Here is a 25,258-nt window from a genome sequence, read left to right on the forward strand (position 1 = left end):
TCCCCTCCAGACCTACGGAAGCAGACCTCCTAAGGAGCAGCCCAGGAATCTTCATTAGGAAGCTCTGGACGTGATTTTTCTATCCATTCAAGCCTGAGAATAGCTGCTTTGGGGCCTGTATTGGTTTGTGCAACTCTGCTTCTCTTGAAAGTGGACTGTCCTATGTTAGGCTTAACCTCAAAGTGGGGCTTGGGATCTTACTAAGCACTGAAACCTAACTGCCAGCTTTCCCCAGGAGCATTGCACCCCCAAGGTGTCTTGATTCTGAGACCCCTTCCCCACTGCTAAGACATCCCACTTCTTCACCTTGCACTTAAAGCCAATGACTAACCTAGACTTCCATCTGCTCTTGCTGTTCTTGGCCACTGGCCATGCATCTTACCTGCCTCACCAGCCACCATCTGCATCTGTAGCTATTAAACCCTAAAGAGGTGCACTGCTCACAAAAGATGGGTCAACTTCTGCTGGTACTCTGTGCTCCAGTGTGACCTAGAAGGTCATCTTTGCTTGGACATTTTGTACATTTTACTATTATTTGTAAATTGTGTGGTACACTAATATAAGTAAAAGTTTACAGAATACACACACACACACACACACACACACACACACTAGCATCATACTATTTTAAGAAAAAAGCATTTCTTAAAAATAAGACCATTGTTAAATGACTCTAGCAAGCAAACTCAGAGTAAATGTTTAAAGATTAGGGTTTATTTGTTTAGGCACACCTTTCCTGGTTATCTCTATTTTAAAACTAATTTTCTCATTCACAAAGTCAAACTCTAGTCTTGAACCTTGTTCTATTTAATGGATACAGATTCTACAGAAGCAAGCAGAGAATACGTCAGCAATACCCACACACCTCCCCACAGCCTCCCACCAAGGCTCTCCTCATGTGTTTAGAGATGATCAATGAAAAATTATGTTCCTTTGGTTGAAAATCAACCAAAGTAGAAACTATTATGAAAATTAGAAACATCCACATAAAGCCAGGCATAGGATAATATGGGAACTAGGGTCTGAGCCCAAGATGCAGGAAGACAATAGTCCCATACTGTCACATCCTCAGATTCCCTATGGACTTAGTGCCTCGGCATTTTTCGCTAAGGAGCTAGTATGTGTACTATTCCTCTTCTGAGGACATGTTCACTCCTGATTTATCAGAAGAAAGTATTTTGCTTTTAATACTTTAAAGGTTTTTGTTTCAAAAGCTATTCCGCTGCATTAGACAGTTAACAAAATTTTGATCATTCTAAAATACATACATACTCATTTTCATATGAAAATCTTCAAACATGCATAAACACAGAGAATAATATAATGTATCCCCATGTGCTCATCACTCAGCTTCAACACTTAACATGATTTTGCCATTTTTATCTCAACTTACAGTTTTAATATAATAAAGGAGCTGATCTTTTAAAGGAATGCCTTACTCCAGCTTTTTATAAGTGAAAGAATTTTTATTCTTCATCCCTACTCCCTATCTGTCCAACTTCCATTCATCCTCAAAGTGCAGTTCCACTGACACCTCCTCCAGAAAGTCCTCCCTGAGAGTTTTTCCCATCAACAACTGTAAACAGTTTACATCCTCTCAATTTTCCTAACCTTTTATACTTCTCATTTGTCTATTTGTGTTTTCCAGTGATGTGTGTTCATGTCTCAGTCCTTCTGTTAAGCTATCTTGCTTCCTTCTGTATCTACCAGAACCCAGCCTAAGAAATTATATCTTTGCCGGTATGTTGAAGCCCACAGTGAGTGTACAAGTTTCCTTAGGGTGCTGTGACAAAGTACCACAAACTGGATGGGTTAGATTGCAGATTCTGGAGGCTAGAAGTCTACAGTCCAGATGTTGACAGGGTTGGTTCCTTCTGATGCTCTGAGGGAGAGTCAGTTCCCCACCTCTCTCCTAGCTTCTGGTAACATCAGGCATGCTGTGGCTTACAGATGACCATCTTCTTCCTGTGTGCCCACATTGTCTTCCCTCTACAGTTGTCTGTGCCTAAACTTCCCCTTTTTATGAGGACACAAGTCATATTAGATTAGGGTCCAATCTAATGACCTCATTTGAACTCGACTGTCTTCCTAAAGACCATATTTCCAACAAAGGCTACATCAGGACTTCAACACGTCTTCTTTGGGGACACAATTCAACTCATGACAGTGGGCATCCATAGTTGTGAGATGACTTCATGGATGCAAAAATTTATGTTTTTGGAGTAAAAGGTCACCTCCTAAAGTAGTTGGTAGTGAGAACTCCAAATCACCTTCTCTAAAACCGCTCATGCAATTTCCTTAGAACAGCACACCCTCGTGTGCTTTCTTTCTAGAAAAGGGGGTTAAATTACAGTAACATGATGACACATTTTTTCTCTCTCTTACTTTCTAATTTTGCAATCCTCTAAGCAGACCTTTCTAGAGAGACTGTATAAAGCATAGCCTTTTTATTTGTGCCTAGAAGAAATAAGATAACTGGTTAGTGACGGAAAGATTTCACTTTATCCAATAAAGAAAAAAACGTTTCCCATTTTGTTTTTGGGCGACCAATATTCACTGCCTCAGCTACTTAACCTGTATTTATTGACAACCTACTATATGCCAGGTTCTAAGTCGGCACTGCAAGCACAGCACACACAAACGCAACTGCTGTTCTCACAGGGCTGACTTACAACAGGAGACACAATTACTCCAGCCCAATCTCGCCATCAAACGCTGCTTCCTTCTCTAGGGTTCCGCTTTCCTGGTCTGGCCAGACTGCACAGCACAGTCTTCTGACTTCCATGGCTTCTGGTTAATGATTTATCTTCTTCCCTCTCTAAAAAATGGCTTTCAGAGCACTCCTTTGTTTGTGGGTCCAGCCATTCCCTCAGCCCTCCCCCCAAGGCTTGGCCAGGACAGTCATCATGCTTATTGCTGCCTTTTAAACCCAACTTAGATTTTCCCTTCACAGTCGCCTTTGAATTGTTTCCAAACTGTTCACGTGCTCACTAGACTAGTGATTGTCCACATTTAGTGGGCAATGAACAGGTTTAGTGGCTGGTCCATTAATCCAGGCAACATATGGTAGTAGCATGGACTTAAATGTTGGTAGTAGAAATTTGGACAAGAAGGTGGTTTAGAGGAGCAGTTCATCAACTTTAATATGTAAAAGAATCACCCAAGATGTGGGTTTGAGTGCATATTTCCAGGTTTCACTCTGAGCAGTTTTGATTCAGTAGGAAGACCACAGTAGCCCCAGTTCATGCTGAACTACAGCACAGGGTGCTTGCATGAGGGGCACGCATGTTAGGGCCAGAGAAGTCAAGGCCACGTCCCTGGGAGCCTTCAGTGCCAGGCTCAGAAATCTGTACCCTGGACTTCCCGATCCACGTGACTGGTGGGAAGCTATGGGAGGCTGTGTGGTTCCGGGAGAGGCCCCCTCACAGCCTGGGTCTGGTGGGAGCATTTACCTTGCCAATGTGGGGAGGAGGAGCCGGCATGGCATCAGGGATCCCAGCCAGGGCACCGGCACAAGAGTCCCCTGGAGGGCGGGGTGATGAGTGAACGCCTGGGCCGGGACACTCTCCTTCCAAATGCATCCCTGCTGGATGCGCATGGAAAGGAGAGAGTTGCTTCCCAAAGCCTGGGGCCAAGAAGGAGGGGAAGGAACTGCTCTTTTCCCGAGGGCTTGTGGAATTTTGCTGATGATTTATTGAAATTCTTCCCAAAGCTGGAATTACCCAAATAACTCACTGAAGCCATTCCGAAGGGATCTGATATTGCAGTTTGCTTTAAGAAGTCAACTCTGCAGAGATGGGTGCAGATGTAATTTGTTGTAGTTGGAAAGACAGAGATTTTCCAAAATTTTATCCTTGGAGGCAGAATATGTTAGTGCTGAGTAGGACCTTAAAACTCACTTGGATCTCACTAATTAACAGGGAAATGCAAATTAAAACCACAAAGATATATCACCTTACACCAGTTAGGATGGCCAACATAGGAAAGACTAGGAACAACAAATGCTGGTGTAGATGTGGAGAAAGGAGAATCCTCCCACACTGCTGGTGGGAATATAAAATAGTTCAACCATTGTGGAAAGCAGTATGGAGGTTCCTCAAAACGCTCAAAGTAGAAATACCATATGACCCAGGAACTATACATTTAGGAATTTACCCTAAGATTGTAAGGTCCCTGTTTCAAAAAGACATATGCACCCCTATGTTCATTGCAGCACTATTTACAATAGCCATGAAATGGAAGCAACCCAAGTGTCCATCAGTAGATGAATGGATAAAGGAGATGTGGTACATATACACAATGGAATATTATTCAGCCATAAGAAGAAAACTAATCCTACCATTTGCAACAACATGGATGGAGCTACAGGGTATTATGCTCAGTGAATTAAGCCTGGCAGGGAAAGACACGTACCAAATAATTTCACTCATCTGTGGAGCATAAGAACAAAGCAAAAACTGAAGGAACAAAACAGCAGCAGACTCACAGAACCCAAGAATGGACTAACACTTGCCAGAGTGAAAGGGACTGGGGAGGGTGTGTGAGAAGGGAGGGAGAAGGGGAATAAAGGACATTATGATTAGCACACACAATGTAGGGGGGGGCGAAGTTGCAGGATGAAAAATTAATGCACAGAAATCTGTTGCATTCCTGTATGTTAAGAACGAATTAGCAGAAAGAGAAATCAGGAAAATAACTCAATTTACAATTGCATCGAAAAGAATAAGATACCTACAAATAAACCTATCCAAGGAGGTGAAAGACCTTTACTCTGAAACTCATGAGAGAAATTAGAGAAGGCACCAAGAAATGGAAATACATCCCATGCTCACAGATAGGAAGAATGAATATTGTCAAAATGGCCATCCTGCCTAAAGCAATCTACAGATTCAACACAATCCCTATCAAAATACCAATAGCACTCTTCAACGAACTAGAGAAAATCATTCTAAAATTCATATGGAACCACAAAAGACCCCGAATAGCCAAAGAAATCCTGAGAAGGAAGAATAAAGCAGAGGGGATCTCAGCTTCCCAATTTCAAGCTCTACTACAAAGCCACAGTAATGAAGACAATTTTGTACTGGCACAAGAACAGAACCACAGATCAATGGAAGAGAATAGAGAGTCGAGATATTAACCCAAGCATATATGGTCAATTAATATAAAAAAGGAGCCATGGATATACAATGGGGAAATGACAGCCTCTTCAACAGCTGGTGTTGGCAAAACTGGACAGCTACATTCAAGAGAATGAAACTGGATCATTGTCTAATCCCATACACAGAAGTAAGCTTGAAATGGATCCAAGACCTGAAACCATAGAACTATTAGAAGAAATCATAGGCAAAAATCTCTTGGAATATAAACATGAGAAACTTTTTCTTGAACATGTCTCCTCGGGCAAGGGAAACAAAACAAAAAATGAACACGTGGGACTACACAGAACTAAAAAGCTTCTGTACAGCAAAGGACACCACTAGCAGAACCAAAAGGCACCCTACAGTATGGGAGAATATGTTTGTAAACGATTTAGCTGATAAGGGGTTAACATCCAAAATATATAAAGAACACACATGCCTCAACACCCAAAATACAAATGACCTGATTTAAAAATGCGCATAATACCCAAACAGACACTTCTCCAAAGAAGAAATGGGGATGGCCAATAGGCACTGGAAAAGATGCTCCACATCATGCTCCTGCTGATGCTAATCACCAGGGAAATGCCAATTAAAATCACAATGAGATATCACCTCACACCTGTTAGGATGGGCACTCTCCAAAAGACAAGAAAAAACAAATGGTGGTGAGGATGCGGAGAAAGGGAATGCTCCTTGTACTGTTGGTGGCAAAGTAAATTGGTTCGACTGTTGTGGAAAGCAGTATGGAGGTTCCTCTAAAAACTAAAAATAGAAATACCATTTGACCCAAGAATTATACTCCTAGGAGTTTACCCAAAGAAAACAAGATCCCTGACTTGAAAAGACATATGCACCTATATGTTTATTGCTGCACTATTGGCAATAGCCAAGATATGGAAGCAACAACCTAATTGTCCAGGAACAGATGAATGGATAAGGAAGAAGTGGTACACATACACAATGGAATATTATTCATCCATGAAAAGAAATCCTGCCATTTGCAGCAACATGGATGGATCTAGTGGGTATCCTGTTCAGTGAGAAAAGCCAGGCAGAGAAAAACAAATAGCAAATGGCTTCACTCATTTGTGGAGTATGAAAACAAAGCGAAACAGAAGGAACAAAGTATCAGTAGACTCACAGACACTTAGAAGGGACTAGTGGTTACCAAAGGGGAGAGGTTGGGGAGGGTGAGTGGGGAGGGAGAAGGGCATTAAGGGGCACTACAGTTCCCAGTCACAATGTAGGTAGGTCACGGGGATGGCAGTACAGCACGGACAACGCAATTAGTGACTCTGTATCATCTTGCTAGGTGATAGACAGTGACCGCAATGGAAGGGGTGAGGACTTGATAATATGGGTGAATGTTGATCCACTGTGCTGTGTATGTGAAACCACCATAAGATTGTATATCAATGATACTTTAATAAAAAAGGAAAGAAAAAAAGACAAGTGAAAATAAAAAGGCAAAGGAGAATGCTGTCATAAAGACTGATATCTGGAATATATGAAACGCTTCCACAAAGCTGTGAGGAAGTTCGCCCTGCCCAACTGCAAAGTGGTCATGACACCCACATAGGTACGTCATGCAGAGGGACACTGCAATGGCCGATCAGTGTAAGAAGGAGCTCAATCCCATTAGCCTTTGGAGAAATGCAAAATAGGACCCTCCACCCACCCCCGTGTGATTTTACACCCACTAAAATGGCAATGTTAAGAAATCTGATTATCCCAACTCCTGGTGAGTGTGTGGAACAATCAGAGCGCAAGCTGCTGGTGGAGTCTTAAGCTGGAAACCACATGGCTGAACCCAATACTCACCTAGCCTGTGACCTAGCAATAGAGGCCTAAAGTCCTTTAAGCTCCTTAAAACTCCTTGACTACTTTAGACGCTGCAAAGCATATATGCACGTGTGCCAGACATTAGCATATTTGTAGCATCCCTTCTTTGGTCAAGGCCCCTGAAGAGGGAGGTGTCCAGATGTCCACAGACAAGAAAATGGGGGAGTGAATGGAGGAGTGGTTCCACAGTGGCACGTGCTACAGCAGGGACGGCAGAAGCACTGTGGCTACGTGGAATCATGAAGGTCCTGCTAGCGACACAATGTTGACTGGAAAAAGGAAGTGGCAGAGAACTGCACAGAATGTGACCCAGTTTACTGTAATGCCAGGCGAGACAGCAGTAGGCATCCCTGTTAACTGATGCACACATGGGCCTCTGGAAACACGTGGAAAACGGAGGGAGGTGGTTTACAGAGGACACTCAGGGGATGGCTGTTCCTCTGCGAGGGGCAGGGGCAGGCGGGAAGGACCCCAGGAGGGGACTGACTGCAGTTGGTAGACCCTCCTTCATCGGGAAGGTGGCGGCTGAAGCGCCTGTTCTACACTCTCGATTCCTTCTGTGATTTTCCAGAAAGACAACCTGTGAGATGTCTCTGAACAGAGGAAACGGAAATGACCTGTCCCCGGCTCCCAGTCTCCTCCCTGGCGGACTAGTCACTCCAGGGGCGTGGCCTAACCGAGGCCCCGCCTCCCGCATGCGCACTGTGCCGGCCAATCGCCGGTGTTCCTTCGCAGTTGAGCGGCTGGCTCCTGGCTGAACGAAGGCCACCGGGGGAATGGCGCTGAGGTAGCAGTTGGGCGGGAGGGATGGAGAGAAGGTCGGAGAGACAGAGGGCCGGGGATCGGGGTGCGAGGGAGCCTGGGGGTGAGGCGGGGGTGGCAGGGGCAGACAGAGGGATCCTTGGCGCAGCCAGATGGCGTGGGGGTTAATGGGCAGCGCTGCGTGTCCATGGCTGGCGGGGGTGGGGGTCCTTAGGTGTGAGTGGGCCAGGGAAGGGGCCAGGGCGGGCGGGGCAGACACTGGGGGCCCCTCGGCGGGGCCAGGGGGCGGTGGGGGCGGCGGCGCTGCTCAGGAAAGGTGTGCGAGGGTTCGGGATTCATGAGATATGAGCCGGGTGGGGTGGGAACGGGGCGCCTGAGTCGTGAGCGGGCTGAAGACGGTCTCCTGAGGCGTGAGCTGTCCATGGTGGGGGCAGGGTTCCTGAGACGTGAGCGGGCCGGGGGCGGTGCTTCTGATGCGTGAGCGGGCGTGTTGATGGGGGCGGACCTCCTTAGGCGTGAGCGGTGGGGGGACGGGACGCTGCAAGGCGATGGAGTTTCTGAGGTGTGAGTGGGCCAGTTGTGGGGGGCTCCTGAGCAGTCAGCAGGCCGCGGCGGGGGCGGAGCTCCTGAGGTGAGCGGACCACAGTGGGGGCAGGGTTCCTGAGACGTGTGTGGGCCAGGGGCGGGTCTTCTGTTGCTTGAGCAGGCTAGGGTTGACGGGGGCGGGGCTCCTGAGGCGTTAGCCGGCTGCGGCAGTGGCGTGCCTCCTGAGGCGTGAGCCGTGCGGGACGGGGCTCCTGAGGCGTGAGAGGCGAGGTGATGGGGCTCCTGAGGAGTCAGTAGGCTGGGGGTGGTGGGCTCCTGAAGGGTCCGCAGCCTGCGGCGGGTGCGGGGCTCCTGATGCATGAGCGGGCTGCGGCGGGGACAGGGCTCCTGAGGCGTGAGTGGGCCAGGGGGGGTACTCCTGAGGGGTGAGCATCCCGCGAAGGAGGCAGGGCTCCTGAGGCGTGAGCGGGCCGGTGGCGGGGACTCCTGAAGCGTGAGTGGGCTTTGGTGGGGGCAGGATTCCTGAGGCTAGAGCGGGCGGAGGCAGGAGCGGGGCTCCTGAGGCGTGAGCGGGCCGGGGTTGGTGGGGGAGGGGCTCCTGTTGTGTGAGGGGGCTGGGATTGTCTGGGGAGGGGCTCCTGATGAGTGAGCGTTAGGGGTTGGTGGGGGCGGGGCTCCTGAGGCGTGAGCGGGCTGCGGGGGTGGGGCTCCTGAGACTCCTCTGAGGGGTGAGCCTTGCGGGATGGCGCTCCTGAGGCATGAAACCGCCGATGGGGACGGGGCTCCTAAAACATGCGTGGTCCGGGGGCGTGGCTTCTGAGTCGTGAGCTGGGTGGGGGTGGGGCTCCTGAGGGGTGAGTGGGCCGGGGTCGGTGGAGGCGGGGCTCCTGTGGCGTGAGTGGGCTGCATCGGTGTAGGGGCTCCTGAGGAATGAGGGCAGGGCAGGGGCGGGGCTGAGGCGTGAGGGGGCGGGGCTCCTTAGGGGTGGGCGTGCTCTGGAGTGGCGCATGTCCCCTGAGGCGGGAGTGTGCAGGGGTTGGCGGGGGCAGGATTCCTGAGGCTAGATCGGGGGCTGCGGGGGCGGGGCTCCTGAGGCATGAGCTGGCCGCGGTGGGGGCAGGGCTTCTGCGGCGGGAGCGGAAAGGTGGAGCGTTCCTGGGTTGGTGGGGGCAGGGTTCCTGAGGCTAGAGCAGGCTGCGGCAGGGATGGGGCTCCTGAGGCATGAGCGGGGTGCGGTGGGACATGGGCTCCTGAGGCGTGAGCGGGCTGTGGAGGGGGTGTGGCTCCTGAGGAGTGAGAGGCCAGGGTTGGTGGGGGCAGGATTACTGAGGCTTGAGCGGGCTCCAGTGGGCGGGCCTCGTGATGTGTGAATGGTGCGCCGAAGGGGCTCCTGAGGCGTGAGTGGGCCAAGGGGGGGGTTACTCCGGAGGGGGTTGCAGGCCGTGGTGTGGGCAGGGCTCCTGAGGCGTGAGCGGACCGTGGGCGGGGGCTCCTGTGGTGTGTGGTCGCTGCGGCGGGGGCAGGCCTCCTGAGGAACGAGCCGTGGTGGGGGCAGGATTCCTGATGTGTGAGTGGGCCGGGGTTGGTGGGGCGGGGCTCCTGATGCGTGAGCAGCCGGGTTGGTGGGGGCGGGGTTCCTGAGGCATGAGCGGACTGTGCTGGGGGCAGGGCACCTGAGACTCCTTTGAGGCGTGAGCCTTGCGGGAAGGGGCGGGGTGGAGACAGGGATCCAGAGGCATGAGCCGGCCTTATTGGGGGGCGGGGCTACTGAGTGAGCGGGCTCCAGTGGGGGCAGGGCTCCTGAGACGTGAGCAGCGAGGTGGTGTGGTTCCTGTGGCATGAGTGGGGGGGGGGGGCGGGGCTCCTGAGGCCTGGTTTGGTGGGGGCGGGGTTACTGAGGCGTGAGCGGGTGGGGGAGGGTTTCCTGAGGAATGTGCGGGCCGGGGGCATGGCTTCTGAGGCATGAGCTGGGTGGGGGCGGGGCTGCTGAGCGGTGAGTGTGCCGGGATCAGCGGAGGCGGAACTCCTGAGGCGTGAGCGGGTGGGGGCGGCGGGTGGACACCGGGGGCTCCTCATTGGGCTTCCGGGCCCTGAGGCGCTGTCCCTACAGTGTCCTCAGACCCCGCGGGATAGGGGGAGGCCCCTGAAGTCAGGGTGGGGGCTGGGGGGAGGGGCCGCCGGCACCATCTGCTTTGTCCGCTCCTGGTCCAAGAGGAGCCATGAGGACACGCAGTCTGATCTGCGCCCGGGCCGATGCCCGGCATCGCGCACTGACAGTGTCCCCGTTCCTTTAACGTGTGCTTGCTTGGTCCCACAAGGTGCAGGACAGTTGTGTCCACCGCGGAAGACACCTCCGGATGATGCCGGCTGGGAGGAAGCACCTGGAGAAAGCTGAGAAGGCCTCGAGGGAGGCTGAGGACATGGCAGCCTGTGACCCTGGCATACAAGAGTGGAGAGAGCTCATGGGGCTAGAGGAGGGCCCCGAAGGTACCGTCTGTCTGACCCCTTTGCCGGTACAGCACGCAGCGCAGGGACGGTGCCGCTGGGGGCACTGCTTCTGAGTCCTACACATTGTAAACAGCAAAATCCATGTGTGTGGGAAGCAGTTTCGTGTACTGGAGGTCGCCCACCTGATCCTCCTGTCCCAGACCAGGATCACAGAAGCTGTACAGAAGCTTCTTGATCACAAGAGCTGATTACAGAAGCAGCTCTGCTGCCCAGGGGGTTAGAGTGCCTAGAGTTCTGCGGGATTCCCAGCTGCTGGGCTAAGTGTCCCGGGATGCTTCCATCCAGCTTTGGGGTCCCTGTCCCTTTAAGACTTTCAAAAAGCACTCGCTTTTCTTTGTCCCTGGGGTGCTGGCTGCGGGGACCCGCTCACAAGTCTTGCTGTCCTGTTTCCCTAGTTTTCAGGACCCCACGCACACACTGTGTCTGCGCTCTGGTGCGGATGGCTAAGGCTGGCTATGTAGCAGTCCTGGTCTCCCTCTCTCTTCCCGCTCCAACTCCTCTCCTCCCACCGGGAGCTGGGGTGAGGTGCGCTCGGGTCCCGCCGGGCCGCGGCTTGTATCTTACCCCCTTCGCTAGGCGCTGGGTTCTCACAGGTGTGGATGTAGTCTGGCTGTTGTGCTCTGTCTTCTGGTCTCTCTTTTAGGGAGAGTTGTATTTGTTGTATTTTCAAAAATATGTGTGGTTTTGGGAGGAGATTTCCTCTGCCCTACTCTTGCCGCCATCTTAGCTCCTCCCTCTAAGTAACTTTAAATAAAACTTTTACTCTGCTTCATTACTATTTCTCTGCCCTTCAATTCTTTGTTGCAGCAGGGACATGAACCGAGGAAAATACACAACGCTCCCCCGTAACAGATATTCTCCATCAGATTATAGAAAGACTTTTTTGTAGATAGACTATCAGATTAGGAGAGTCCCCCTCTGTTCATAGTTTGCCATTTTTTAAAATGCTGAATATTTTATCAAGTGCTTCATCGACATCTATTGAAATTATAATATAGGTTTTGTCCTCTAATCAGTTAATTTGGCCAGTGACATTTGTAGATTTTGCAGTCCTATGTAGGGCAAGCCAAACTTTGCTGTAAACCTAAAATGGCTCTAAAAAACGTCTATAAAAAAACCCCACCAGGGAGCCTAGTAAACATAAAGTTCTTCATGTAATTGTAGATTAATGATAACAACGAGAACAAAAATCCCCACCAAATTGCAGAAGCATCTATACAATACAGTATAATTTATGTAAAGTTTAAAAACTTACAGGAGTATTTACATATTTATGGAAATGAGTAGGAAAAACACAAGAACATGAAAAAGATGAAACATGCTATCATACGGTATAAAATCAGAACTCTTTATGAAACGTAGTCGGTGTTTCTTGAAGTAGATTTAAAATAATTAAAAGGGTTGTTGCATTTGGATCTATAAACCCAAATGGGCCAGCAGTATTTTTACGTATGTCTATTTACAAGTTGTTTTCTTCCTCTCAAGTGACTTCTTTCCCCTTCCGGTCATTTTTTAAAAACCTTTCATTTTTAAGTCACCATAGACTCATGCATAGTTGCAGCGCTGATCACCTTTGAAGCTTCTCTTCTTGCTGGCTCAGTTTTGTGATTCCATCTTTTCTTTACACATTTCTATTTCCCATGTTCTGTCTGACCGCCAATTTTAGAAGTCCCCAAGGGTTTCAGCCTGTTCTTATTTCTGCCGACAGAGGCACAGTGCTTCATTTCCTTGTATACTTTAGTGAAGATTATGAGGTGTTTTTTTTGATTGATCTTAATCTATGGACAACCTGGAGGCCTAAACTGAGCTCACTTTTCTCTAGAGGTTTGCTTTTGCCTCTGCGGGATGTGCCACCACCCTGGATCCGTCTTTGTTCCCAGCCGGGTCCCAAGCTCAATGTAGCGATCTCTGCCCCACCTCCCATCACGGTAAGTGTTGCTCATGGTGGCTCACTGGGCCCTTCAGAGACCTTTCTCTTGGGAACTGGCCTGAGGAGGATCAAATTGCTGCTAGCTTCCCCTACCTTGCTAGCTTTGAATTCTGAAGAAAGTCCATTAGCTTTGCTCTGCCTCCTCTGCGAGGTTGGTAGGGGATTACAGACGATGACTTAAGTCTGACATGACTGGTGCACGTTGAGTTTTATGGCTGTCTGCTCAAGTGTTCTTGATTTTTGCCCAGGACTCTATAAACGCCCAGTCTCCCTGTCCAACAGGTCACCTCCCATCCCCACCTCTACAGAGAGGCCAGAGGTAAAACAGTACAACACAGATACTTTATTGTTTACAAAACATGAAAACCTAGGCTCCATGGTACTTGAGTGATGCTAGGGGGTGGGAAGGACAAGAGAAGTCAGTGAGCCCTGGCTACAGGCTGTTTGACTGGGCTCCACTTCTGGCAAATGGCTGCTCTTCTGCCTGCAGCCTGAGGCTGGGCCCTGCCCAAGAGTCCCACACCTGTGGGAAGCATGGGCAGAAGGAAGACGTGGCTAGTGGCCATCCCTGATCAGGGTGGGTGGTCGGAGGCCTGGGCCCACCCCTTCATGGGCCCCTCCCTGAAGGTCTGTCCTGGCCACCCCACCTCCTTCAACTACTCTGCCTCCTGACCCCAGCCCTGGAGGGAAAGCCTGGAAGCAAGCAGGAAGGAGGCTCCAGCCTAAATTTCTTCCTCCTTTCATGGCCAAGTGGGAGGAGTAGCTGAGAGCCTTCCTTCACGTGAAGAACGAGAGGAGCTGGAATGCTCACCATCTAGGGGAGGGTATCCGTTAAGGGTTATGAACAAATCTGTCTACAAAACCAGAGCTGAGCTCAAAGCACGAGTCCATCCCCCAGCCCCATCTCTGTGCCAGGCAAGAACCCAAGGATGGTGCTGAGAGCCCAGCAGTTGGGGCTTGGGTCCCAGGACAGCCTCTTTCCCGGGCCTCAGGGGCTGGCTGCCCTCTCCTGAAAGGAAGCAAGGACAGGGTCTGGGCAGGGTGGTGCCTATCTCCGAGGCTGCAGGTGGCTGTGGAGCTGCTCAGCCTGGGTCTTCAGGCGCTGGGATTCCTCCTGAGTGAATTCAGCCAGGACTTTGCGCATCTCCACCTGAGGGGAAGGACTGGGGCTGGCGTGCAGCCGTGGGGAGCTGGGCCCAGGGGCCCTGGGAGAAAAGGGAACTTGTAGGAGGGGTGGGGCATGACTCACAGCTGCCTTGTTCTCTGCCCGGAGCTGCTCATGCGTGGGCAGGGCACTGAAGGGCTTCCCAATCAGCACGGTGATTTTCTGTGGGGAGTGCAGCCAGAGGCAGGTTACACAAACGGGGAGTGCCCACAGTCCCAGCCCAACCACCCCAGGGAGCCAGAAGCCTGAGTCTTGCCCTAGACTTGTTGCATGCTCCCTCAGAGCCACTCTCTCTCTTTAAAACAAGGCATTCGGGCTCTATCTGCCATTTCAGTCCTGGGGTCCCTGCCCTTGATGTCCCGTTCTGTCCCTGCCCCAGGGCCCAGCTCTTCCTGATTTCCTTTGCTCTCCTTCTATCGGCCTTGGTGCCAGTTAGGCCCTCTCTCTGCTCCAATCAGTCCCCCAGCTGTGGCCTCAAGCTCAGCTCCTCCTGAGTCTGGCCTCAGTAGTGCTGGGCAGGGAACATGGGGTAGATGGCAGACAGACAGGCACAAAGGTCAGCAGCCCCTACCCACCTCTCCAAAACGGGGGAAGTAGGGTGGGCTATAAGGCAGGACATGGTTCATTCCTGCAGCACAGTGGACAGAAGAGAAGACCGAGAAGCATGAGGCAGGGCGTGGAGCAGTGCAGCCTGAGCCCAGGTGGATCCCCTAACCCAGACATCCTCTCCCTGCCACCCAGTGGAACTCCCTGCCAACACCATCTAGAGAAACCCCTCTCCCCGCCCCCATGCCCAGGCCACAGCCTTGGCCTGAGAGGGAGGCTCACCAACATGCCACAGCGGCAGAATGATGGGGTTGAGATGACACTCTGCAATCAGGCGTCCAATTCCTGCCCCACAGAGAGGCAGAAATGTTGGCATGAGCAGAGCTTACGTGCCAGCCTACAGCCAGGCCACCCCTGCCCTTCCCCCACTTAAAACCAGCTCCCTGGGCCGGTCCCTCTGCATGACAATCCCTCATCTCAGCACCAGTCTTCTTCCTGCTGCTACCAACACACCCATGTGCCCCCATCTGCCACAGTCCAACCCAGCCAGAGAAGGCCAGCAGCCCCTACCCCATTTGAAGCGCAGGAACTCAGAACTCATGTTCACTTTCCCTGATGAGGGGGAACACGGCAGAAGCTTGGGAGCTGCCGGAGGGAGGTGGAGGAGGGGACTAGTTCCACCCATATACTTGGTAGGGGTGGGGTGGGTTGTGACCCTGCTGGCCCCACTGACCTTCTGGGAAGATGTGCACCCAGTCTCCATACTTGAGCTTCTCCAAAATGAAATCCATTCCCTCTTGGTAGACACCATCTCCTGCCAAGAAAAGGCCTCTCCCCATCAGTCCCCATTCCCCTGAGCCCCTCCTTCCCCCTCCCTGGGAATGAAGGGCAGATGAAGCAGCAGCTCAGGGACTTCCTCACCCGTCACTTCGCCATCCACAGGGACACCCTCTAATGACTGTCTCTCCTGGGCCTGTTCAGCCCTGGCTGCATTATGGCCCTTAACATCCTTAGTTGACTAACATACTCTAAACCTCTAAGTGCCTGTCACTTACAAGGCCGCATCGTGGTTTGGAACTGTGACTGAAATCCTGAGCTGGCAGCTCCTCTACTACTCTAGGGCCATGCCTGCTGGACCCACCAGTTTCACCCGCTGAGCCACTTCAGCTGCCGCACACCCGCAGTCCACTCCCTCACAGCTGCCCAGACCAACGCATCACCCTCACTGTCTTCCATCCCTAGCCAGGCTCTTGAAACTTTCTCTTTCTCCTTGGGATGCACTGCCCCTTGGGTGGGCTTTCCATATGTAGCCCCTGGCACAGTGGGAGCTGCTGGAGCAAAGCAGTACATTATTTCCAACCTCACTTGGGCCCCAGATTCTGGACAGCACCCTTTCTCGGGGTCTCACCTAGGCCTCTGCCTGAGCTCTACCATCCCCCCTTTGCTGGCCCCTTCCTTTCAGGGTTCCCCCTGAAAACTTGACTCCCCCTTAGTGAGGCCTCTTGGGAAAAGGAGAACACATTATGGGACAGACAGGGCCATTGAGAGTTGGGAAAAACTCAGACTTGCTACGCTGAAAAAAGTGGATTCATGCTGCCCCCCATGCCAGCACCACTCTCCTTGCAGATGCCTTGAGACCATGAGAGTGGAGCCAGGTGTCCTTGTGATCAGCAGCAACAGAGATGCCTTATGTTGCATGCTTGCTTTCAGCTTGGGGTTGCTGTGGAGACAATCTGTGATCACACACAGTAAGAAACTCATCAACCTTTATATAGTGGACAGAGACAGAGACAGCGAAGGGGGGAGGTCAAAGGAGTGGGGTCAAGTAAATACCCTCACCTTATCAAGTAGGGAATGGAGAGCCATCGCAAAGAAGGACGGAGACAGACACTGGGACTATCTTGGCCCAATGCACTAAGAAATGGATTTTTTTTTTCAGCCCAACTTCAGTAACTTCATTTGAACGATTGATATTTTGAGCATTAGTGAGCCAACAGGACATCAAAACAGTAAGTTGTCTTAAGTTAAAGTCACAATTAACAAATGATCCTTAGTCACAAAATTATAAATGCAGTTTGGGGTGGGAATAAGCAGGAGGGGGTTTAATCCAAACTACATCAATTAAATCTTTAAATCGATTTATTAATAGACTGTTGACTACTCTTTTCTTTTCTCTTTGAGCTCCCTTAAATTTTCAGGACGATCACAGTTGGTAATGTACTGAAGTTCTTAAAGCTACACAATAGTCTGGCTAAGTTGCATGTGGTTTCCATGAGGTTGTTTAAAAGGATGACTTTGTTGTAAAGCAGATTCAATTGCCCCACCAGTCGACCCCCTGGAAGCTGTTATTTCCTCCATATCCATCACTAGTGTAGAAGCCTCCATAACCACCTCTACCAAATCCTCTGCTGCTGCTGTGACCACCTCCACCACTGCAGCTGCTGGTTGCATGACTACTACTAAAGCCAGAACTGGTGGAACCACTACTTTGTCGATAGTCTCTGGCACCAAATCCTCCACTGAATCTACTCTTGGAAGGTCCACGACTGCTACCCTTATGGCGGTGTCCATGAGCCATGTTTCCCAACAAGAAGATCCAACAAATCCTTCGTGATATTTCTTCATCAAAGAATGAGACGGCAAGGCCAAGGTTTCCCACACATCCTGTACGACCAATCTGATGTACATATTCTTCAATATCACTTGGCAAATCAAAATTGATTATATGTTTTGAAAGGAAAGGAGCTACACACAGCAGCAATTCACCGGAGAATTCTGCTTTATTAGGGAAAGGTGCTGGGTTATATAGGAAGGGGCATGAGCTGATTGAGGTGTCACTTCTACAGGGCTGGTGGCTATTGGCTAGGTGCTGGGATTAGGGGGGCGAGGGGTGATCGGGCTTCAGGTGGTGCCGGCGGGAACCGAGGACCCGGAAGAGAAGCAGGAATTTCGCCATCTTATGGGTGTTGGCCCTTCATTCCCCCCTTTCTCCTCTATGGGGTTGTGGACGTTGCTTTCTCTCTGACTGCTTCCTGCTGAACGGGGGCGGAGAAGGGAGTGAGGGCTTGAGGACCGGGAGGAAAGGGTTGATAGGACTCCCCACAGTAAGGACGAGTAGATGTGGACTTCTTCAGGTTGGAAATCAATGAAGGTTCCCTGTAACCATAGGTCGAGGACTTGTTGATTCTAATGGTGCCAAGAGGATACGGGTGCCAGAAGCCAGGCGTCTGCGGCCATTGTTTCCAGGAACAGTTTCTAGCGGAGAGAGCGGTCCATCTCAGTGTGTGGTGAGGAGGTTACGTGAGGGTGAGGGATCTTCTGTGGCTAAAAGCTGGTAGTTCCTGAGTAAAAGCTGGTTGAAAGTTTGATTAGAGATTTTACCAACTTGGGATTTGATAAACATTACAAGGCAAGGAGAGACAGGAGAGGAGAATGATTATTATAGGGCCTGTAATGGGCCAGAGCCAGGTAAGGAAGGGGTTTGTTAGTATTGAAGAAAATGGGTTGGAGGAGTAATACTGTGGGTACCAGGAGTTACCCATGTAGTGAATGGCGCAAGACCAGTAGGGACATCCCCCATAGGTGTCTGTCCATCGCCTGCAACAGGCTTGTTTTTGGTCATAGAGGAAGCAGAGGTAGGGAGAATAAAGGTAGCAGCTAGTGAACACTTCAGTGGAGGGAGGAAAGTGGTGGTATAAAGGCTCGGAGCAGCCTTTCAGGGGGCAGTCTGATGTGGCAATGAGGGCAGTAATTTTTGTTTGATGCTGTGTGTAAGTCTGTCTGACTTTGAATCGCCATACAATGGTGGCTGGGGTGGTGGGGAAGACAATAGGAATGAGGAAAAAAAGCGAGAGAGAGCAAGGGAGCAGGAAAGGAGGAAAAAGTCATGATTTGGGTATGGATGGCAAAGGGGGTGAACGGGATTTTGGAGGAAAGAGGACAGTAAGGTCAGGAGTCTGGAGGGAGGGAGAGTCTGTAAACTTTTGTAGGTTAAGAGATCCTTTAGGTGATGTGGGGAGAGAATGGTAAGGGGCGCCCCGAATGTCAGTTTATGAGCTTCCTTCTGCAAGAGCTGTCCAGTGGCTAATGCCCGTAGGCAGGGGGCCCATCCCCGAACTGTGGGGTCTAATTGCTTGGAAAGATAAGCTACTGGGGCAAAGGATGGGCCATAATATTGGCCTAGGACTCCTAGAACTTGACCGGACCTCTCATGAATGTATAATGAGAAGGGCTTCGACAAATCAGGAAGATGGAGAGCTAGGGCTTCCACAAGGGCTTGACGGAGCTTAATGAAGGAGTGTCGGGGTGAGGAGGATAATGGTTCTTCAGGGGGGCGCTTGCTGAGGTTGTATAGGGGTCTTGCCAACAGGGCGAAGTTTGGAATCCACGCTCTAAAATACCCAGCCAGGTCTAGAAAGGAAAGGATTTCTGTCTCGGTTTTGGGAACGGGCATGTCAGAGAGGAGCCGTTTTCTGTAAAAAATCTTGGGAGGAGGGGTCCAGAGGGATAGAAAAAAAAATGCGTCCTTGAGATCTAGCAGTGAGAAGTGGGAGGCTTAGGGATCCGCAATAAAAGGGTGTATGGATTTGGAACTAAGGGATGGATAGGGACGACGGCCATGTTGACGAGGCGAAGGTCTTGGACAAGGCGGAATGATCTGTTGGTTTTTTTAACAGCTAATATGGGGGTATTAAACGGGGAGTGAGTGGGTCTGAGGTAATTTTTGTTTAAAAGATCTTGAATGATGGGTTGGAGGCCTATGAGGGCTGAAGTGGTTAAGGGATATGGGGCCTGGCAGATATACTGAGAGGGGTCACGTAATTTGATAGAGGCAGGAGGACATAGAGCCATGGAGGGACTTGTAATGTCCCAAACTTTGGGATTTACAGGGTGTATGAGGGCGGAACTGTAGCTTTCATTGGGTAGAGGGGGTCGTCGGCTATGAGGGCCATCAGAAAGGGAGTACTGGGGGCTGTGGGAGTGGATGTAGTTATGGAAACATGGAGGAGAGAAAGGATGCCCCATCCTAGTAAAGGGATGGGACAATGGGGCATAACCAGGAAGGAGTGGGAGAAAGGTACGGGATTGTCTTGGATTGTGCATAAAAGGCGGGGGGGATTTAATGGGAAAATCTGTTTACCTCTTATCCCGACTATAGGAGTAATGGCAGGCGTGGTAGGGCCCCGGTATTCTTGCAAGACTGAGAAGTGGCTCCTGTATCTAGGAGGAAGAAGATGGGGCGACCGTCTACTATTAGAGTAACCCTGGGCTCCTGTTTGGTGATGGAAATGGTTGGGCGAGAAGCCCCCGGGCCCTGTCAGTCTTCTTCTGCCAGCCCCACTATGGTGGGCTTAGGATGGGGGTTGTTCGTCCAGCCTCCCCTTCGGGTGGCTGGGCAATCAGACCCCCAGTGGCCCTTTTTGTGGCATCTGGGGCATGGGGTGGTAGGAGATCTGGGTTAGGGGCATGCCCTTGACCAATGTCCTTCTTGACCGCACTTGAAACAAGCTCCTGGGGGGAGCTTGTTTGTAGAAGAGCGCCCAGGTTGTGGTTTTATCAGCTGGGCCAACATTTGGAAATTGGCCTGATCAGCCTTTTGTTTACGGCGTTCTTTCTCCTCCTCCCAGTTATGGAAGACTTTAAAGGCCACTGTTAGGATCTCAGTCTGTGGGGTAGTGGTACCCTGTTCTAACTTTTTGAGTTTAGCTTTAATGTCGGGGTAGCTTTGAGCTAGGAAGTATGTCATAAGGACACGTCTCCCGTCAGGCGTTTCTGGGTCCAGGCTGGTAACTGTAATAGGGCTTGAGTGAGTCTGTCTAAGAACTCAGAGTGAGTTTCCTTTTTCATTTGAATTATGTCTTGGAGCTTTTGAAAATTGACTACTTTATGAGCTGTGTTTTTCAGACCTGCTATTAAGCAGCAGGTGAAGATGTCTCGAGAGCGGAGACCCACGGTGGTGGGGGACTGAAGGGTTCTGGCTCAGTCTGTGGGGGAGAAACAGGTGATGGGGGCAAAGACGGAGGAGGCTCCTGGGACTTAGTTAGAGGGGGGCTGAAAGGCTCAGGCTTGATCTGCATGGGGGTGAGGTGGGGGAGGTGATGGTGGTGGAGGAAGGGGGAGGGGTTGTTGTAGGAGAGGAGGGGGAAGGGAGTGAACGGGAGGCTTCTGCGGGAGAGACGGCTTGCAGGCTAGGAGAACTTGGGGGGACGCGGGGGGAAGAGGCGGAAAGCTTCGATATAGGGAATCTCCATTTTTTCAGGCGCTGGCAGTAGTTAAAGAGATTGCGAGTGATGTTAGGATCAAGAGTTCCCCCTGCGGGCCATTGGTTGTGATTGTCTAGGGGGCATGTCGGCCAATCTTGGGAGCAGTATTTACAGAGAAGTTTTGGTTTTATATCAGGCGTCAGGGAGAGGGTGGCTAGATACTTGAGTAGGCATTCAAGAGGTGAACTTTCAGGGAGGGATGAGGAGGCTCCCATGGCTAAAGGACAGAGAAGGAGACAAACAGGGGAAGACGAACGGAGATCCTTGGACTGGGAGCAGACCGCAAGGAGACAAAGGGCGTCCCCGATGATCCTTGGTGGTCTGCGGAAACTCGTATACGAATCGGAATTTCTTAGGAAGTGTGGGTCCTCACCCAGACTTCTCTAAGAAGGCATGGTGCCAGAGTCACGAGGAACATAGTACTAGGAATTTTTGGCAGAAGGAATGGAAAGAGGAAGGGGGGGGGAAGGGGAGCATTCTCATCCGCAAAGGAGTCACCTCGTTTATGGCTGTTGGAGGAGGGGCCTGAGAGTCCTCTGCAGCCGTGAAGGCCTAAGGCGGGGAGAGTTCCCTCCTCGTCCCTGAGCATCAGGGCCTTGCCGGACGATCATGGTCAATGGCGCTGTGATAGCTCGGGGAAGAGCGGCCCGCTCCGGGGGAAAACTTACCCAAAGGCCAAAGAGGAGTGGTGAGTGTGAGGAGCCAGCGATGGAAAAAGAGGATGAGGGTAAGCTTCTGCTGGTGTCGGGGGAAGACAGGGCCCAGTTGGGGTGTCCCGTCTCCCGGGTTTCGGCACCAATGAAAGAAAAGGAGCGACACACAGCAGCAATTCACTGGAGAATTCCGCTTTATTAGGGAAAGATGCTGGGTTATATAGGAAGGGACATGAGCTGATTGAGGTGTCACTTCTACGGGGCTGGTGGCTATTGGCTAGGTGCTGGGATTAGGGGGGCGAGGGGTGATTGGGCTTCAGGTGGCGCTGGCGGGAACCAAGGACCTGGAAGAGAAGAACGAATTTCACTATCTTATGGGTGGGGGCCCTTCTGGGGGGGTGGCGAGGCTCCTGAGGCGTGATTGGGTGATCAGGCTGTGGTGGGGGCAGGGTTCCTGAGGTGTGAGCGGACTGCTTTGGGGGCGGGGCTCCTGAGACTCCTGAGGGGTCAGCAGAGTATGCTCTGGACTCCTGAGGCATGAACCCACAGGGGGAGGCGGGGCTGCTGAGAGGTGAGGGGGCGGGGCAGGGCTCTGAGGCGTGAGGAGGCTGGGGATGTCGGGAGCGGGGCTCCTGAGCCATGAGTGGGCAGGGGTGGTGGGCGGACACCGGGGGCTCCTCAGCGAGGCCGGGGGTGTGGCGGGGCGGGCTTCTGGGCTCCTCTCTATCCCTCTGTGATCGATCTCCGTGAATACTGGTACAAGCATATCCTTCATGGTATAAGAAATCCTCGAGAGAATCGGCACCCATTTGGTCTCCGCAAAGACTAAAGTCAGTGAATCCTTCCCTGCTGCATTTAAGAGGTCAAGCAAAAATGACCCTTTGTCTGACTATTCCACCCAAACTACTTTCTGCGTGATGTTTTCAGAGGTAGAGCCAAGTCTGCCTACCGTCAGGAAGATATAATCATCCAACAAATCAGGAGCAAGAAACTGTATTCCCTTAAGAAAGGTAGCACTGAGCATCATGGTGTGGCAAATACCCTTTGGTGGCATACTGCCTTGTTCAACTATATGACGTATCTGGGGTTCAAATCCCATATCCAGCATCCTATCAGCTTCTTCCAATACCAAGTATTTGTAGAAGTTTACTAGACGTCCTGGAGTGGCAACTAACAAGTGACACCCATGTTCTAAATCTCGAATCTGCTGACCAATATCAGCACCACTATAAACCACACAAGGACGAACTCTAGACCAGTGTGAAAATTTTCTGGCTTCCTCATAGAGCTGTACAGACAATTCTCTTGTAGGAGCTAAAACCAAGGAAAGTGGGTATTGTTTACAGCGTCCATACCTTCCATTTTCCTTCAGAGCCTCCAAAGCGTCGCCTGGACCATCTCCATAAATCTGACTTAAGATGGGCAAGAGAAACGCTGCTGTTTTTCCAGAGCCTATTTGGGCACAAGCCTTCAAGTCTCTTTTTTTCTTTAATAATGGGAATGGCATGCTTTTGCACTGGAGTTGGATGAGTGTAACAAGTAAGCTCAATGTTCCCCATGATAATTTCTCCCATCTCAGCATCACTGAAACTTTCAGTATGTGGAGTAAAGCGTCCTGGGACACTCAGCCGAGCAGCCAGAAATCCCAGGGAACTCCAGGCGCCCTAAACCCCTGGGCGGCAGCACAGCTCAGAGGCCCCTCACAGCGATAAACAGACTCCTGCCTGTTTGCCCTCCGTCGAGGCTCCGCCATATTGGAGCAGCAGAGTGAGGCCAGCCAAGCCCAGAGCAACCACGGAGCTTAACTCCACAGTGGCCGGGCAAGAATCAAGAGGCCCTGTCTGCGTGCAGCTGCCCAGCACGAGCCGCTAGAGGTCGCTGTCCTCCCAGGAGAAGAAGGCCACAAACCAGGAAGAAGGGACATTCTCCCAGCCGACACACGTGCCAGTTCTGCACAACTACCTCTATCGCCATGAAAAGGCAGAAGAATTTGATGCACACCAAAATCAGAGAGTCAACCCCTGAGAAGGAGATAGACCTAACCAATCTTCCTGAAAAAGAATTCAAAATAAAGGTCATAACCATGCTGACGGAGCTGCAGAGAAATATGCAAGAGCTAAGGGATGACGCCCGGAAGGAGATTACAGAAGTGAAACTATCTCTGGAAGGATTTATAAGCAGAATGGATAAGATGCAAGAGGCCATTGATGGAATAGAAACCAGAGAACAGGAACGCATAGAAGCTGACACAGAGAGAGAGAAAAAGATCTCCAGGAATGAAACAATATTAAGAGAACTGTGGGAGCAATTCAAAAGGAACAATATCCACATTACCGGGGTACCAGAAGAAGAAGAGAGTAAAAGGGATAGAAAATATATTTGAAGAAATAATGGCTGAAGACTTCCCCAAACTGGGGGAGGAAATAATCAGACCATGGAAGTACACAGAACTCCCAACAGAAGGGACCCAAGGAGGACAACACCAAGACACATAATAATTAAAATAGCAAAGATCAAGGACAAGGACAGAGTTTTAAAGGCAGCTAGAGAGAGGAAAAAGGTCACCTACAAAGGAAAACCCATCTGGCTATCATCAGACTTCTTAACAGAAACCCTACAGGCCAGAAGAGAATGGCATGATATATTTAATGCAATGAAACAGAAGGGCCTTGAACCAAGAATACTGTATCCAGCACGATTATCATTTAAATATGAAGGAGGGATTAAACAATTCCCAGACAAGCAAAAGTTGAGGGAATTTGCCTCCCCAAAACCACCTCTACACGGTATTTTAGAGGGACTGCTCTAGATGGGAGCACTCCTAAGGCTAAATAGATGTCACCAGAGAAAATAAAATCACAGAAAAGAAAGCAGACCAACCAAATATGATTAGCATATATAATGTAGGGGGGTGCATGGGGAGGGCTGTGCAACACAGAGAAGACAAGTAGTGATTCTACAGCACCTTACTACACAGATGGACTGTGACTGTAATGGGGTTTGTGGGGGGGACTTGGTGAAGGGGGGACCCTAACAAACATAATGTTCTTTATGTAATTGTAGATTAATGATAACAAAATAAAAAAACTACTACTATGCTTTTGGAGCAACACTTCATAATGTTTACCTTTTGCAAATGCTATCTCTACTCACTCGTATAGCTTGTGCAAGATCACGTTCACACTTCATGTCCTATAACAAGGCCTATCTGTGCTTCAGGGAAAAGGACTTTTTTGGAACACAGAAGCAAAGATACTTCACCTGCTTTAACACCTGTTGTTAGATCTTTGCTGCACATGAAACATGTTTGATAAATAGCTTGTCCCTGCCTGCTTTCTTTCATTAAAGGAGCTTAGGATTAATATTTTGCTTTCTTTTTTTAATTGTGCAATAGAACTTAGATACAGGTCAAAGAAGGGAACAGAACAGGAAGTCAACATGGAAGGCCTCTGAGGCTGCAGAAGGGAGGAGCTGAGATTTGGGGATGGGGGCACAGGAGCAGGGAATGATAAACAATGCCGTGGTCACTAGCCTCAACATTGTGGCCTCTGCTTATGTTTCAGAGAAATTAAGTAGCTTCCCAAAGCAGCAAAAAGAGCATTCCGGAAAGGCAGCTGTGTCCAGGGAGCAGGTCTGCGGATCTGGAGGGGCAGGCACTGCAGCCTCTCATTAAAAGCGCTCCTTTACTCTTCAGTGACTTTACTGGGTGTTACTGTTTTACTTTGACCAGCCAGAAATAAGAAACTCTCCCTTGACTTCTAACACACTTTGGTTACTTCCTCCTCTGCCTCCTTCTTCACACAGAACCTGTGAAAAGAGGTTCTCCTGCAGGGTGGAGGGTCTCCACTCCTGCTTCTCCACCCCCTGCAGCTCCTGCCACTGTCACTCCACAGAAATGG

General features: G+C 50.6%; 1 protein-coding gene, 1 long non-coding RNA gene and 2 pseudogenes across 2 annotated transcripts; all 4 read right to left on the reverse strand.

Annotated features, from left to right (window-relative positions):
* Positions 1–13,052: 13,052 nt before the first annotated feature.
* On the reverse strand, positions 13,053–14,429 carry LOC130681859 (uncharacterized). The gene is made up of 2 exons (XR_008995067.1): positions 13,982–14,429; positions 13,053–13,882 (listed from the first exon to the last, which is right to left on the reverse strand). It is a non-coding gene; the product is annotated as an uncharacterized LOC130681859 (long non-coding RNA).
* A 25-nt stretch (positions 14,430–14,454) lies between these two features.
* LOC130681832 (tafazzin-like) lies at positions 14,455–15,402 on the reverse strand. Its single transcript, XM_057495410.1, has 4 exons — positions 15,177–15,402; positions 15,014–15,055; positions 14,726–14,788; positions 14,455–14,525 (listed from the first exon to the last, which is right to left on the reverse strand). Exons 1-4 carry the CDS (start codon positions 15,280–15,282, stop codon positions 14,455–14,457), a joined length of 282 nt encoding a protein of 93 aa, XP_057351393.1. The 5' UTR covers positions 15,283–15,402.
* Positions 15,403–15,773: 371 nt separating this feature from the next.
* Positions 15,774–17,318, reverse strand: LOC130681858 (ATP-dependent RNA helicase DDX3X-like; annotated as a pseudogene).
* Positions 17,319–21,788: 4,470 nt separating this feature from the next.
* Positions 21,789–24,697, reverse strand: LOC130681833 (ATP-dependent RNA helicase DDX3X-like; annotated as a pseudogene).
* Between the last annotated feature and the right edge of the window lie 561 nt (positions 24,698–25,258).

Source organism: Manis pentadactyla, chromosome X (assembly GCF_030020395.1).
Source record: "Manis pentadactyla isolate mManPen7 chromosome X, mManPen7.hap1, whole genome shotgun sequence".
Classification (NCBI taxonomy): domain Eukaryota; kingdom Metazoa; phylum Chordata; class Mammalia; order Pholidota; family Manidae; genus Manis; species Manis pentadactyla.